Source organism: Trachurus japonicus, chromosome 11 (assembly GCF_045865225.1).
Source record: "Trachurus japonicus isolate A0001 chromosome 11, Traja_1.0".
Taxonomy (NCBI): Eukaryota; Metazoa; Chordata; class Actinopteri; order Carangiformes; family Carangidae; genus Trachurus; species Trachurus japonicus.
The window spans coordinates 13,519,488-13,536,668 of record NC_140917.1 but is presented as its reverse complement, the minus strand read 5'-3'; the positions used below and the strand labels follow the sequence as shown (position 1 = coordinate 13,536,668).

The following is a 17,181-nucleotide window of genomic DNA, read 5'->3' as shown; positions in this document are numbered from 1 at the left end:
GAGTTAGTTTACATTATGTCTTTTGATTTATTAACTAGACCTCCCACCGCTTCAAACCAGTGCTACCTCTCAGACCACATTATTTAATTCACTATTATTTGTATGGTGCCAAACCATAATATGCATTATCACAAGGCACTCTGCAGGATAAGGTAAAGACCTTACTGTGTTTAGTACTTTATATGACTACAGACAGAGATCATTGTCAAAAGATATAAAGTAGATTTGAGTAATGTTTTTTTTCTGCATGACGCAGCTCAAATTTTTTTAGTTTGAGCTTTTCCTATTGATTTCTTGTGCTCATGATTCAGTCTTTCAACACATGCAGAAGCCTGAAGGTCAGAGGTCACTGTGTAGCTGTAGGCCAAAAAAGAAAAAAGTCCAAATCATTTTGATATCATCCAAAAATGTCCCTTTATTCTCACCGTCACTTTCAACCAGTCTGGTCTGTAACAGACCTGTAACGACGGACCGACGCTGAACCCCCGAGCAGCTCAGGAGAGACACCGATCGGATCGACCGACCTCAGTCACACGACTCAAATCAACGAGATGAAAAGGGAAATCAAACACATCACAGACACGTTTCACCAGACTGAGAACAGAAACAGCGAGGCGTGCTTTGGCAGTTTTTCAAAAATACTCGACAAATATATTAGTTCAACTGTTAGGTAGTGAGGTTGACTGTGCCATTTAAAGATATACAATATGTGACAGTATAAAAGGTGTAATATACAGTATCAACTCATATACTTTGCAGTATAAAATATTACAACAATACAAGACACTTGCTAATTGTCAGTGTCATAGAGCCCATAAAACACCCACAACACCCCATAACCCCCCAGATTACCTCCCCGCTCTGTGCTGATACTCGACCCTGTACATACGTGGATGCGAGGTTGCTTGGAAACAGTACGAGGAAACTCCTCAGTCGTCATGCATGAGGAGTCGGAGGAGTGTGTCTAAATCTCCATGGCAACTGAGCAAGCAGGTAACGACTACTATGAGACCACAATGAAACTGAACATCAACCTTTAACAGGTGGAGGAAAAGCAAAGCTGTTTTCTAAAAAGCTGAAACCGAACCGTCCAGTTTTTTTTGTTTTTTTAAATGGTGTGTCACTGTTTTTAAAGGAGCTGCCTCTTCATCACAGTAACTCATCACATCTGGGACCATGTGAGAGAAACAAACTGTTGTGTACCAATATAATGATGCCCCAGGAGGACTGAGAGTCTGTTGAAGTCACTGGTCCCAGATCTCAGCTGTATTCACTTCATGATGATAGAAAACAAAATGAAAAACGTAAGTATTAAATAACTATTACGTTGTTATAAGATGAACAACTTCATTGTTCTGCGTGTTTACAAGTTATCAGCCACCAAAACCAGGACGACATTTAAAAACAAGAATGTGCACTCAAATCTTTGCATCGGTCTTGATGGTGACAACAGTAGCATCAGTATAAAATACAATGGAAGACTTGGACGTAAATTCAGCTTCACATTTTCTGTACATACAGTTCTACAAAGCTGTGCTCTTCATGTGTTATCAAATCACAAAATGATCCAGGGAGCTCGTCTTCGTGAAGAAAAGCTCATCATCAGACGTCCCAGGCACTTCTCAGACACTCATCCATCTTAGGTGTGCACTTGCGGAGAAAACATCTGGACCCCAACTGTATCTGCATCTGCATCTGGATCTGGATCCTCCTCCGGTCGGCTCTATGAGCTGCTGCTGAGTCTGCGGCGCAGCAGAGAGGCCGGTTTGCTTTCGGTGTCCTCCACGTCGCTTTCACATTGTCTCTGGGGAACGACATCATCACAGGTTTGAATCAGACAGATCTAAACATAAATCTTTCAACAGAGGTTGTTTTTCTCGATGGACTCGTTCATTGTTGTTTTTTTCCATCAGCTGTCACCTTCATTTACATATCATTGAAACCTGACCTGGACTAACCTCAGCATCGTAGCAGCTATGACGCAGATAGTGCAAGCTACATTTTATCAGTATTGTGCTATGGAGATGTCTTTTATATGCATGCTTCTCCCTCTAGACTAAAACCACTTGACACAGTTTATTACGCTGCAGTTGGATTTATTACTGGTGACAGGTTCATGACCCAGGCTGGACTTACTTGGCTCTGAGAAGAGAACAACTCTGTTTACTGTTTATTTAAAAAGCCTTTCTTTACAAACTACCTGTTTATTTAACAAACTTGCTTACTTTCAGGTTATTCAATTACTCCACTCGTGCTCATAATCCCTTGGCTCTTCCCAGATGTAAGGACTGAGGTAGGAAATTCTGCCTTTGAGTATTTTGCACCAATCAAATGGAATAATCCTTCGTCACAGCTCCAGCTGGAGGCCTTGATTCCCTTTAATCGCTTCAAGCATATTACCATGGACTTCATGCACTTCATTCATGAGTCTACATGTACTTTCTGAAATTGTTGTTTTTTGTGTTACTGCTTTATGTTTATGCCTTGCATGTACATTGTATTATTGAATTGTTTTATTTCAATTATTGTAATAAGGACGTCAATGGAAAAGAGAGCTCGCTCTCAATTGGCCCTCCCTGAATAAATAAAGGTAAAAGAAAAGGAAGAACCTCAGCGTCACAGGATGTTGTTCATTGTTCTGTTGCATTAAATATGACAAACTCTGCCTCTTTGTTCAGTCTTCACTTGTTATTGTTCTGTTAATTGTTTTTTTTTTGAAGAAGCTATCTGCAGATCTGTTTGGTTTAGAGAACCATTCAGCATATGTTGGCTCTAACAACATTATTTTTGATTGTACGCTGGATGATTGGTTGATGATTGGTCACCTAATGATACAGTAGAGGTGGTCAAACCTCAGCAGACTATTGTGTTGGAGTACCCAGAGAGAGGAGAAACAACCCTGTACACCCTCACAACACTGTATTTGTGAGATTTATTATCACTGTCATAGTGTAGGTTTATAAGATGGACAAGTCAGACTTTCAGTATTAGGTATCTCTTAAACACTGACATTAACTGACATGGATGTAAAAACAGAGTCACAGGGCGATGAGTGAAGAAGTGGTCTCACCTGGATCAGGTCTGGATCTGAGCTGCCCTTACACAGCAGCCTCAGATGGACCAGACGGTTACACATCAACACCATGTTGTAGGACATCTGTGTGGGGAGTGAACAGTCAGAGAGTGGTTTTCAGTTATGATTACAACCAACCAAAGTTCACACTTGGGTTGGACTCAGTATTGATTTCAGTTTCTCTGTGACTACGGTAACTTCCATAGAACTTAATTTCATGAAAAAAAGGATCTACATAAAAAACGTGACGCATTGTGAAAGTTGTCTCTGTAGTTCTTCAACAAAATTAGAAAACATAGCGATCTTAGAGTCTGAGGTGGATGAGCACAATCTGAACATGTTTCTGTTTATATATTTATCTCTTTAGTTAGTAACATCAACGTGACTTTCTGCCTGCACACGGTCGACAGGTCAGGTGATCAGAATAACAGAATTACTTTATTGATCCCCGGAGGGAAAGTCTTATGTTACAAGCTCCTGAGATAGAAACATGAAAAAGAAATGAAAGTGTAAAAGAGCAAAGATAAGGGTAGGTAGAATATTTCAATAATAAAATATGATAAAATCAAAAGAAAAATAGTAATATATCCCACCTGACAGTGTAAAGAATGACCTAAAAGCAGTAAATAAACAGCGTTCTCATACACATATATAACTAGTGCATGTGACTCGAGTCTGACAGCAACACAAGACAACCTGTGAGTTCTGGTGCTGAGCTCTACAGACAAGAGGAAACCTGCATGTTGCTGCTCAACATCTGCACCACATCTGTACTTTGGGAGCACATCTGTCCACACTCACCTTCCATTTCCTTCTGGCGTTGAACTTCTTAAAGCTCTTCATGTTGATTGAGGATCGATTCCTTTTGGCCGCCTGCTTGCGCGTGATTGGCTGAAAAAGACGGAAACAACAGTTTTTTTTACTATCAGCAACACACAGTGAACAATATGACGCTGTATAAACAACACAATACTGTAAAAGACACAACAATGTATACAACATAACACTGTAAACAACACAAAGCAGTAAACGGCTGAAGCCTGAACACAGCGGAGTGTGTATGGTGTTTGTGTGTAGCGTGTTGTGTTGTGTAGTGTAGTGTAGTGACCTTGATCCATGGGTGAAGCAGACACTCCTCAGCTGTCATTCTCTCACTGTAACACAACAACGACACACAACTGATGACAACACGTTGACGAGAAGAGTGACACACATCTGAGCTGACGTCACCAGTTGTTGCAGCTCGTTATATAATAAGATGTGAGATCGTTATTAGTCGTTACTACGTCGGCATCTACGTCATGACACTGGACCAGCCAGGACACACACACACACACACACACACACACACACACACACACACACACACACACACACACACACCCTGTACAGTACCTGGGGTCTTTCAGCAGGAGTTTCTGGATGAAGTCTTTGGCCATGGAGCTGGTCATGTTGAAATAGTGAGCGTCAAACTCGTAGGTCAGGGCGATGATGTTCCTCAGGGTCTCCTCATCTGTTTCACCTTGGAACGGGGACAGACCACTCAGTCTGAGGGGGAGAGAGAGAGAGAAAGAGAGAGAGTCCACATCTGAATCCATCCACACACAGGAAGCTGCTCACACATCATCATACCACATCTCAGAAAACGCTGCAAACTGATCTCTGATCTGTGACCGAGAGGTTCAGTGTCAATCTGACGACCAGAGCTACAGAGCTACAGAGCTACAGAGCTAGAGACGAGGCAGCTACTCGTTACAGGATTGCTTTACTTTACTTTATTTGTTTATTTAGTCGGGACAATGCATATTAATGGACAGTGAGTGCTAGAGTACCCACAGTACACCGGAATTAGCACATGTGCTAAATTACATCTGTAGTCCCCAAAACAATACAACAAATTTACATAAAAAGTCCATAAAAACGGTTACGTATGTGAAAATAAAATACTGCATTTTGTATTGAATCAATACAAAACACCATTTGTCCTGCATTTTTTTTGACAAAAAGCAAAAAAAAAAAAGGGACGGACTATAGGATGCACTTGTTTCAATGATTCTCAACCTCTGAAGATGTCTACCAAATAGAGGTGTTTGAAAATAAGGAGAGTTTGTTTGTTTGATTCATTATAAAGTCAACCTTGGATGATTCAGACATTATTGCAAATATGTACTGTTTTTAGCCAGGTCCCTCACTTTTTCTGTTTCTCTGGAAACAGTGTTGTGAGTTTTTGTAGCATGTTTGTGCATTTGCAGGTGTTGTGAGTTGCTTCAGTGAATCTGTTTTCTAACTGATGAATTTGTTTTCTGAATGTGTCATGCATTTGTGTCTTTGCATGTGTTTTCTTTTGTTGTTGTCTCTGGGCCACTGTAGCTTTGGCATGAATTCTCCAAAAAAATCTTTATTACATAAAAGGAGGCAACCATAGTGTTAACTGCTACACAGAGAGAGAGAGAGAGAGACACACACACAGACACACACACATAGTTGAACTTACAGTATGTAGGTTATAACTCCGATGCTCCTGGAGGAGAAAGAAAAGGCGACAGTGAGTCACGTTGTGAGGCTCAGTGTCCTGACAGGGGGAGGCAGATCAGGCCCAGACACGCCAACGACAGAAGAATTTACCCCCTATACAGAGCAATGGTAGTGTGTGTGTGTGTGTGTGTGTGTGTGTGTGAGTGTGTGTGTGAGTGTAGTTTCTGTACATGTAGAAAATATGCACAACACTGTGTGTCAGACACGGCGCTCACCACATATCTGCTGCTGTGCTCAGAACCTCATTGTTGATCACCTCAGGGGCTGAAAGAGGGAGAGATAGAGAGAGAGATAGAGGGGGGTGGGAGTTGGGTTGGGGGGTTATTTAAAGGAATATGGGACATAATTTATGAAATCATTGTTGTCCTTTAAGGCTTTCATCATTTCATCTGCTGTTTATCTCATACTCAAACATCCAGACGTCTCCTACTTCACTGAAACGAGTCCTGGAAACAGGACTTCAAAATAAAAGCGCTGCATCTGAAATTTGCTCCACACTTCCCCTTTATCATGAATTACAGCTACTGTAATAGTAGTACTTTAACATCCTGTATCGGTAGTGGTGGGGACGAAGCACTGTGAAGACCACAGAAGAAGTGCAACAGCTTAAAGGGACAGTTCAACATTTTGGCAAATTGGCACATTGCCATAATCCCTATAGCTTTAGGAGTAGGTTTGTTACCTTTAATTGTCGGTGCAAGCTATTTTTAGAACGGCCGAGCTGCTTAGAGCTACGTTACGGAGGCTAATGGGATTTCTTGGTTTCCCTCATCAAATTCATCGAATACACAATCCAACAACTCCAAAACGCTCTGGTGGACAAGTTTGACCTGCACATTCACCACACTATGAGATAATAACAGAACGTTACCAGACAGAGTTGTTTTAGAGGCAAATGCAGAGACTGCGTGCCGAAAAACTGCCCCCGATGAGAACGGGCTTCAGCGGCTTTGCATGAATTTACCATTTTGGAGTTGTTGGATTGTGTATTTGATGAGTTTAATGAGGAAACCAAGAAATCCCATGAGCATCCGCTCTGCCATTCAAAAAATAGCATGCACCGACAAATAAAGGTAACAAACCTACTGCTAAAACTATAGGGATTATGGCAATGGGCCAATTTGCCAAAATGTTGAACTGTCCCTTTAAAGGAACAATCACGCCAACCTTACCGATGTACTGCGGGGTGCCGCTGGTGCTCCTGTACTCCTCCCCCTGGTGGAAGCGGTGGGCGAGGCCGAAGTCAATGAGCTTAACATCAGGGTGTGGTGACACTTTGTCCGACAGCATGATGTTTTCTGGCTGAACGGAGAGAACGAGGCCGTTAACCCGAGGCAGGAGCATGCTGCTACATATCGAAGTGGACCATTCAGGTCAGGTCACCGTTTACCTTGAGGTCAAAGTGGGCGATGTTCTTGCTGTGCATAAATCCCAGACCCTCCAGAATCTGCTTCATGAACTCGATGGCCTCGCTCTCCAACAGGTTTTCCTTCTCGGCTATGAAGTCAAACAGCTCCCCGCCGCTGACTCTATAAGATCCAACAGAGGTGACATTTAACTTCACAATAATCAGCTGTGACAACATCATTTCTTGGTACAGGAGAGAAAATTAAGTTGACTGATTCTGTACTGTTATTTTCGGATTTGTGCGCTATTCTTTATTTTGTTGTGACAGGAAATTTAAGTTTACTGATACGATTAATTTAAATTTCTTGTGCTTTGCCCTTTTTGTATTTGTTGGGATGAGTATAATATAGTAAGGTAAAAAGGGGTCGGTGTTTATATAAGCTTTAACTTCTACCTACAGCCTTTCAGTTACAAAGGCTAACTGAGAAATCAGCCTTTGAAATGTACTCATTCATTCAGTTAGGTGATAATGTGTAATATATTTCAGTTGTTACTATTCAGACATTTCAACACAGTCAGTGAAAGCAGCACTAAAAAGCAGCAGGAACTGCCTCTCACCACAGCAGGTACAGTCCTACTTCCTGCACTGCGGTGTTGTCCTGGTGATGATAACAGGCTGTAGTGACAGTGCGGTTTGTAAAGACAGAGGCTTCGTCATCATCTACCTTTGTCAACTCTCACTGCTGCAGGACAAAGATACTCGTTTCTACACGTCTGACGATGAAGACCCGTTTAGGAGGTTCTCAACATTATGTGTGCTCCACTGACTGTTCCTCATTTCCATATAAATCACCATATGTCCCGGCTTCTCACTGGAAGGGTATGTTAATATGCTTAAGCTGTGTGCACACACACCCGCCCCTCGGGCCAGTTTCGGGGCCTACCTGCCATTGTTCAGCAGGATTGAGTTGAGTGTCGGTCCCACAGTTTAATGACGCAGCTCGATGGAAGAGAGCCAGCGTTGACACTGGGGGAGTGACACCTGTGTGTATTCCTGCTGTAACAAGTCTAAATGTCTGAAGCTCACACCTGGCACACAGGTACACACTGAGTCAGTCTGGGAACATTTGCACAGCATGCAAAGTTTACAATATGGTAACTCTTCCTCTCTGTCTCTGTGACTGGATGGACAGCAGATGACTTTGGCTTTATGTAAATTACAAGGGATGGTTTCATTTTAGCACTGGGTGAATTTTTTTTTTTTAATTTTTATTTAACCTTTATTTAACCAGGAATAATCCCATTGAGATTCAGAATCTCTTTTGCAAGGGGGTCCTGGCCAAGAAAGCAGCACAGTACATCCACATCAAGTACACATTTGGACAACATCAACAAAACAAACATAAAAACAGCTAAGACAGTAACAGCAAATCACATCAATACATTATAATCACCAGCTGCGTTCGGTGAGAGGACATGTGCATTCAGTAGTCAAATAGTCCTTGATCCTAGCTTTAAAATCTTCCATACTTGGGAGATAATCCAATTGAAGATGACTCTGTAATTTATACCAGGACGAGGGTGCGAATGCTTTGAAGGCACTTTCCCCAAAGACAGTCCATGTACGAGGAATAGTATACATTATCAATCTATCGTGCCTGAGACTACAGCTTCTGCCTTCTGGTGTTGACTTTAGGAAACAAGAGAGAACACAAATAAGGAGGCAAGTCACACAGGATGGCCTTATAAAGAAAACAATACCAGTGTTCCCATCTATGATTGTACAAAGAAGGCCAGCCAACACTCTCATAAAGACTACAGTGATGAATACGAAAACCTGAATCTATTACAAATCTTACTGTAATGCTGCATGATACACCGAATCCAGCATTTTCAGAGAGGAGAGATTTGCATGCATGTATAAGATATCACCATAGTCAAGTATTGATACAAAAGTTGCCTGAATCAGTCTTTTTCTTGCATTAAAGGAGAAACAAGTTTAACCCTGAGTTTCTTTGTAGGACACTCAATATGAGTAAGACACTCAATATAATCAAAAGGGAAAGAGAGAGAGGGAAGAGGACAAAACCTATGGAGCAGGAGAGGAGGCAGGAAAGATGACAAGAGAGGTGAGAAAGAGAGTTAGAAGGGATTACAACATGATGAAAAACCAGGACAGGTGAGAAGAGGACAGAGGAGGATGTTGATTAAAGAAGAGAGGAAGACAGTGGAGGGGATGAGATGTGGAGAAACTAGAGGGAGAGGAAATGGGACATGAAAACGTGTTGACAGGTCAGTGAAGAAAAGAGGAAAGCCACACATGAGGAGCAGAATAAAGAATACGATGAAGTTGCTTTTAATGTTTGTGATCAGAAACCTTCAAACTCTGTTTTCTCTTCTCCTCTTCAGGTGGAGGACATTTCCAGGGAGACAGATTAGTTTTCTTTACAGAAAGCTCATATATTTCTGGTGGCCTAATAATCAGTTACATAGAGCAGCCCAGATTATTTTGGGCTGGATTATTTAAATTAATACTGTTGATGCCAAATTGTGTTGTGGCTTCATAATCATGTTTTCCCCAAATGATGTAATACGCCTTAAAAAGGGATAGTTGAACAAATTGGCCCATTGTCATAATCCCTACAGTTTTAGGAGTAGCTTCGTTACCTTTAATTGTAATCCAACAACTCCAAAACACTCTCGTGGACAAGTTGTGACCTGCACATTCACCACGTTATGAGATAATAACAGAACGTTACGAGTCAGAGTTGTTTTTGAGGTAACTGCGGAGACTGCTTGCCGAAAAACAGCCCCGAGCACAAATGCGCATCAGTGATTTTGCATGACTTTACCTCGAATACAACTCTGTCTCCAAATGTTCTGTTATTATCTCATAATGTGGTGAATGTGCAGGTCACAACTTGTCCACCAGAGCGTTTTGGAGTTGTTGGATTGTGTATTTGATGAGTTTGAAGAGGGAAACCAAGAAATCCCATGAGCCTCCGTAGCGTAGCTCTGAGCAGCTCGCGGCTCTGCTCCGCCGTTCTAAAAATAGCTTGCACCGACAAGTAAAGGTAACGAACCTACTGCTAAGACTATAGGGATTATGGCAGTGGGCCAATTTGCCAAAATGTTGAACTATCCCTTTAAACACACAAACACAGGTGTACTCACAGCTCCAGAACGAGCACCACTTCAGCTCGGCTCTCAAAAACATCTTTGAGAGTCACGATGTTTGGGTGCTGCACAGCCTGGAGGATCTCCACCTCCCGCTCCACGCTGCTCCGCTCCAGGCCCAGGCGGCTGCACGCACCTTTCCGGATCTTCAGGAACTTGGCCGCCCAACAAGTCCCGGTGGCCCGCTCGGTGACCCGCCGGACCTGGCCAAAGTGCCCGCTGGATGAGGATGAGTTGGGAAGAGACATGAGTACACAGTGAGCACCAAGAAGACTCCGCAACTACTCTGACTGAATGAGTGTAGACTGAATGAGAGGATGTTTCCTGTGATTTCATCTTCACTAATCAAGTGTACAGTATGATTCACTCAGAGGCTACCAGGAGTCAATTAATCCAATTTAACTCTCAATATGACAACTGTGACCATTTCTAGCTCTACATGACATAATGATCCAAACCTTATAAAAATGTAGCTGCAGATAACATGAATGTTATGGAGCTCCTTCTTCCCCCCAAGATAGATAGATAGATAGATAGATAGATAGATAGATAGATAGATAGATAGATAGATAGATAGATAGATAGATAGATAGATAGATAGATAGATAGATAGATAGATAGATAGATAGATAGATCAGTCACAACATAACAATAAACACAAAGGCATAAATAGCTTGAAAATAACTAATAGTGGAACCATTTAGACATAAAAACAGAGTAAGGTGTTGTTATAAAACCATAAACCTAGAGCGGCCCCCCGAAAGACAAAAGTGTTCTCTATTCACTTGTCTACTCCTCCTGCCCCCTCCCATCCCACTCAAGGAATTATGCAGTCTGACTGCTCGAGGGACAAACGACTTTGCATAGCTGGTTGTTGGAAAAAACAACAATACATGTTGAATCTGTAAATAAAGACTCATGGTTGTATTCTCTGTCAATCAGGATAATAAATAAAGATTGTGCACAAATTTACTGGTTAAACAAACTGAATGTGTGATGATGTGGACTGGGGACATGTGAGACCAGTGACTAACTGGTTGTCAGGTGTTCTCCTCTCTGTTATTCAACCCCCTCTGTTGCTTTGCTGTGGGAGAGTCTATCGATCACCTGTCTGACACCTGATATTGATAACAGAGATATATCACAGTGGAGGAAAACAGAGTCGGCCGTGCAGTGACAGCTGCTCTGGTTGTTGTTGCAGAATCTCACACAGCAGAGAAACAAACACAGAGTCTGTATCCATGTATGGGAATATCAGACTCCAGTGTGTCACTGAGCTAAACAAAGCACAACCATGTGCATGTGTTCGCTCACACCTGATTAAATACTGTGGATGAATAAAATACACAGTGCTGGTTTTCAGAATAAAATACAGAGTTCTGGTTTCAGAATAAAAGACAGCTCTGTGGTGATACAGGGGGTGCGTTGTGCATCCTTTCACAGGGTAACAAACATCCTCCAGTTACAGCTGCACATCACAACTTCACCTTCACGATCATTGTTTTCTCTTAAAGGCGAATTCCGGCCAAATTCAACCTGAGGATCTATTTTCCTAACATTTTAGGTCTAAAAGAATGAATCCGAAGATTTTCTTTTTAATTGCTCCTGTTCTGCAGTAGTTCTGTCTGTCCCCGCATCGCCACAGCAGCGTATAATGGGAGCGGATGGATCTTACGCTGTTTATGCTTTTCATATCCCACAAAACCACATTTTTTTTCCACAGACAACGTCAGATGGCTATTCAAAGATACACCAAGGGGTTTGTTAACCTCAAGAAAGCCGACATATTTGTAAATAAAGCTGTAATAGAAAGTCTTGCAAAGTCTTGTGCGATCTCGCAAAGTCTCGCGTAAGAGTTGAGTTGACCATCTAAGAATGTTTACAGGTCGTCTGAAGCTCCCGTTTGTTTTTGAGTTGTTAAAGGAATATCAACTCGGAGGCACAACGTTTTCGTAGCAGTAAGAGTAAGTCTGGATATTGTTTATTCTGCCTGTAAACATACTGAGCGCGTCAACTTGACTCTCGCGTGAGACTTCGAGGGACTTTGTATTACAGATCCGTTTACAAACATGTCGGCTTTCTTTAAGTAAACAAACCACCTGACGTTGTGGGAAAAAAATGTGGTTTTGTGGGTCTGCTCCCATTAACTGCTGCTGTGGCGATGCAGGGACAGACAGAACTACTGCAGAACAGGAGTAATTAAAAAGAAAATATTGGTGTTAAGAAACTATAGCCCGAGGTTGAAATTGCCCGGAATTGTCCTTTAAATACAACGAGCTACAGACAAACAAGGCTCTGTGACAACTGCACCGTACCTTCCCAGGACTTCGTCGATCTCATATAAGTCTTCCACATTCTCAGGCTTGAAGACGGCCATGTTGGTTTGTCCTACTTCACCGCCAACGTCCTGTGGTTCATGTTCCCCCCAGATTCTGCACACGAAGCTGGACCTGTGTGTAGCAGATAGCAGAGAGAGACGACATTTTACCACAGAGCACACAGCTGCCCATGTGTGTTCAATGTCCTAACGCAGCTGCTGAGTGAAAACCACTGATCTCTCACCTCTGTTGACCACTGAGACCGTCATTCTCCTCACTCTCCCACTCTGTCCTCTGATGTATTCCTACCAGATGCACTTGGACTAAGTGTGTGTGTGTGTGTGTGTGTGTGTGTGTGTGTAGGCTATTAGTTTGTTTGCTCTGGACTTCACCCAGAAACATTTTTGTTCATGAGTCAAACAGATATGCTATCTGGCCTTCTCTCTAAAAATATTTTGACTTTACACAAGCTGAAGGACGTAAAAGGTTTTGTTTTTCCTGCATCGAGGCAGTCGCCCATAATCGACACTTTTCGTCCCAAATTGTTTCCCAGATATTGACTGGTTAGTAAAGTGGTTAGCCCTGTTGCCAATGCCTCTCAGCAAGAAGGTTGTGGAGTTTGCATGTTTCCCCCTGTGCCTGTGTGCAGGGGCGTTTCTAGACATTCTGGAGGCCGCGGGCAAGTGGCACCATGGAGGCCTACCATCCCAAATAAGGCCACAAGAATGAACTGTTAAATAATCCAAAAATCCAAAACCATTAATGATTCAATTTTTTTTTTTTTTAAATAATGTTCTGTGTATACAACTATTAGCAACGTCATGTTGTCATTGATATGAACCAATGTCAGCCTCTCTGGAGGCCCCCTTCCAGATCAGGGCTCTAGGTAATTGCCTGGGTTGCCTGCCCTGTTGCAACGCCTCTGCCTGTGTGGCTTCTCCTCAGGGTCTCCAGCACATATAAGGTTAACTGGTGGCTCTGAATTACCTAGAGGTGTGAGCGTGAGAGTGTGTGTGTGTGTGTTGTTTGCCTCTATATGTGTCAGCTGAGATTGTCTCTAACCACACAGCAATGGATGGATGGATGGGTCACACTGCTTCCTTGAATCTTAAAATATTTGTAAGCTGAACAAACACCTGGCTCAGACAAACCTACGGTGGCCCTGACAACCCAAGAGGAAGTGTTTCCCACAGACATAAACTGGTTCGGTGGTGGTGATGGGTGGGGGGGGGGTGATCTTGTACCGTGAAGTGTAGATCTGGCAGCTTCAACAACTGTATAGATAATAGATAATGAGTTATCTTCCTGGATGCTGGCCTGATTCCTGTCAGGTGAGGCACCTGTTTGAATCATCTGTTCATTTTCTTGTCTTTGTGGACGAAGACAAAAACAAAACAAAACAAAACCAGAAAAAACGTTACAATGAGAGGATAAGAGAGGAAGGTGGGTGATGTCATCGGTTTCCACACAGGCTCAGACCACATGTGGGTGTAGCACTTCCTAATTTCATGTTCTGCTGCGCGGCCACATTACAATAAGTGAATACTGACTAACATCTGGCCTCTGCGTCGACCCCGCCCACTCTGACATCAGTAGCACTCTGTCCGTCTCTGTGAATCATGAGGTGTACTATGTATTTATATAGCGTGACCCCCGCCCCCGCTTTTATAACACCACTCAGCATGACATCAGAGGTGTGCAACCCAACTTCTCTGTTAATGCAGAGTGACGAAGATAGATAGATAGATAGATAGATAGATAGATAGATAGATAGATAGATTTATTATCATTTATTATCTCATTGTCAGTCTCCATCCATCATTTACTTTGTTCAATTTGAATTAAATTGTGAACAGAGCTCAAATTCAAAAGAGGTTTCTGCATTTCTGATTCATTCTTGTTACATAATAGTATAGTACAGCCAATTAAAGGGATAAAATATTGATTCAGTGTAAAAATATTTGAAATCTTAAGTTGGTCAGAGTTGGTCCTTTATCATAATTCCTCCTCTTGTTTGTGTTGATTATGTCAGAAGGTACAACACTGTCTGTCTTCTGGGCGAGCGCTGTTGCAATGTTATTGTTGAAGAGGTTTATTTTGAGAAATGTGTGAAGTGTTTTGTGGTCAAGTGGCCATTTGAAGAACTGAACAGAGGACGACCTGCAGCTGAGCAGTTCTCCATGAAGATAGAAAAAAAACTCCAGTGAATCGTTCAGGTGGCAGGAAACGTGGGCTGCAGTTGGTACTGTATGTGAGCACTGTGTTTCTTTCACCACTGTTTTCATTGGACTAATATAACGCCGCAGTATCGCACACACACACACACACACACACAGGAGGAGAAACGACTAATTTGTTCAGACCCGCAGTAAGAATGCAGAAGCCCCTGGGCCTGAAGTCTTGGAGGCCACCCAACCCCCCGCCCCCCTCCTCTGCTTTCCACATGCAAACTGATCCTGTCCACTAATAAATCAAATGAATCATCGAGATATGAAACGTGCAATAAACACATCACAATAAAATGAGAAAGGCCTGGATCAGTGGAGACAGACCGGGACTAGTAGATATAGACCTGGACTAGCAGATATAGATCTGGACTAGTAGATATAGACCTGGACTAGCAGATATAGACCTGGACTAGCAGATATAGACCTGGACTAGCAGATATAGATCTGGACTAAGAGATATAGATCTGGATAACATAGATCTGGAATAACATATAGACCTGGACTAGCAGATATAGATCTGGACAAAGAGATATAGACCTGGACTAAGAGATACAGACCTGGACTAGTAGATTTGGCCCGGACTAAGAGATATAGACCTGGACTATAGACCTGGACCAGCAAATATGTGGACTAGTAGATATAGATCTGGACTAACACATATAAACCTGGATCAACAGATGACTGGACTAGCAGAGAGACACCTGGACTAGTACTAGTCTATAGACCCGGACCAACCCAGGGGCAGAATTTACAACCATTGTAATGTGCAATGACGAGAAAAAAAAAACAGAAAAAAAAACCCCATCACCACCACCACTACCTTCATCGTGACCAGGACTTCATTACAATGATCTCAGTGAGTGAACGTGTTTAATGATCTGCTCCAGTGCCTGGCACGTGCAGATCTGACCCAACACTCAGATGCCTCAGTGTCCCAGCAGTAGGGACACGGGTCAAAAGTGAGAGCGCTGCTTCTTCCCACGGTCTCATCATCAGCGTGAAGAAGACAGAAAATAAAATCAACCGAGGCATGTCGTCTCCTTTCCTCTCCTTTCCTCTCCTCTCCCCTCCTCACACTGACCACCGACTCAAGTGTCTGAGCAGCCTCGGTGAAACAAACAATAAGACGCACTCACCCACCGCTGCTGCTGCTGCTGCTGCTGCTCGCCTCCCGGTCTGGATGTCCCCACCAGCCGCCGTCTGTCCCATGAATGTGTCCCCGCTGCTGCTCCGGTGAAGTGAAATGTCCCAGGATGTGCGCGCTACTCTGCTGCGCGCTCTGCTCGGCCCTGACGCTCACAGCCGCTTATTGGGGAATGCGGAAAACACCCAGGTTGACAGTTTGATGTCATGTCCGATTTACCGTAAAGACGAGTTGAGCGACCTGGTGGTGGGAGGTTCACTGCCCCTCCTGGCGGCTAAGACATTAAAGAATCTGCCTTATCTTTAAACTTCGGTTTTTTTCTCTCTCTCTTGGCAACAAGGACGCACCAAACTGCTGAGTGATATGCGTCTTCCGGTTAATTTGTCAGCCTTCAAAATAAAAGAGGGAAGTATAAAATGCGTGGACAGACTCCTACCAAAGACAGACAGACTTTTTAACCAGATTGCGCAGTTTCCTTTTGACAGCTGCGTCTCCGGTATCCTCATTTAAAAAGCAGCTTTAGACGATGACGCACCAGTTTAGACAGGCATTTTATTCATCTGTGTAATTGCCTTGTAATTGTTTATGGATTTTGTTGTCTGATTGTTTTTTCTTCTTTATTCTGATGTTTATTATAACCTGTATGCCTACAGCACCTTGTGACTTTGTCTGTGATAACTGCTGCATAAATAAACTTTACTTACTTTACTTTTGTCCAGGTCCAACATGTGGCGTCCCTAATACACTATAATAAAAACAGTCCACTGTCCACTGCAGGCTGTTAAAAGATGTCACTGCAGACCTGAGGAAAAATGGTCTCTGTCCTGTCCAGCAGGTGACATCTGTGTCCTGGGACCAGTCCAGTTTACTCTGCAGGTACTCACCTAGGCATTTGAGTGTTGACCACCTCCTCCTTATTGTTTATGTAAGGCAGAGACCTCAATGACACCAAAAAGTGTATTGATGGACCCAAACCTGATGTTCTTAAACTAGACCTTATATATAAGGTTGGTTGTTATAACTATACAATTTCAAGATTTTTCAATGACTGAAAATCTGTTAAGATGAGACCTAAAAGGATCTAAACTCGACTCTGCACAGGGAAAACCAGAGGCCAAAGACTTCAGTTCCTGGCATGTAGTTGAACACAGATGACCCAGAGGTCAATAGAGTTTTCACACAGTACAAGAGCCTCAGTGTTACAATGAGCCAGATGATGGCTCACTACTCATCTTGCACAAAGTTAACAAGCGTCATTGCCTGGTTCCTAAAATTGAGAGGTGTACTTCAGGAAACGAAACACATAAGAGTGCAGAAAGGGGAATGGATCAGTTCTAGAAAGCTGCAAAGACTTGAATG

At 42.7% G+C, this 17,181-nt stretch overlaps 1 protein-coding gene across 3 annotated transcripts; it reads right to left on the bottom strand.

Moving 5' to 3' along the window:
- Nucleotides 1–248: 248 nt before the first annotated feature.
- Nucleotides 249–15,976, bottom strand: LOC146978421 (death-associated protein kinase 2). Of its 3 annotated transcripts, none has more exons than XM_085791107.1 (12): nucleotides 15,815–15,976; nucleotides 12,448–12,582; nucleotides 10,130–10,351; nucleotides 6,999–7,137; nucleotides 6,781–6,910; nucleotides 5,824–5,872; nucleotides 5,568–5,594; nucleotides 4,469–4,621; nucleotides 4,182–4,227; nucleotides 3,875–3,964; nucleotides 3,071–3,157; nucleotides 249–1,804 (listed from the first exon to the last, which is right to left on the bottom strand). In XM_085791107.1, the coding sequence occupies exons 2-12, from the start codon at nucleotides 12,507–12,509 to the stop codon at nucleotides 1,724–1,726; spliced, it is 1,086 nt and encodes a 361-aa protein (XP_085647233.1). In that variant the 5' UTR covers nucleotides 12,510–12,582; nucleotides 15,815–15,976; the 3' UTR covers nucleotides 249–1,723. The 3 variants fall into 3 exon arrangements, with proteins under 3 accessions (XP_085647233.1, XP_085647235.1, XP_085647234.1); XM_085791109.1 differs by having other exon boundaries at nucleotides 12,448–12,576; XM_085791108.1 differs by lacking the exon at nucleotides 15,815–15,976 and adding an exon at nucleotides 12,695–12,753.
- Between the last annotated feature and the right edge of the window lie 1,205 nt (nucleotides 15,977–17,181).

Excerpts from the sequence above, each read along its gene's own strand:
- LOC146978421 (XM_085791107.1), bottom strand. The coding sequence starts at position 12,509 with ATGGCCGTCTTCAAGCCTGAGAATGTGGAAGACTTATATGAGATCGAC. Across the intron at positions 7,138-10,129 it reads GTGGTGCTCGTTCTGGAGCT|AGTCAGCGGCGGGGAGCTGT; the intron begins GTGAGTACACCT and ends TGGATCTTATAG. Across the intron at positions 4,622-5,567 it reads GGAGTTATAACCTACATACT|ACTGAGTGGTCTGTCCCCGT; the intron begins GTAAGTTCAACT and ends TCTCCCCCTCAG.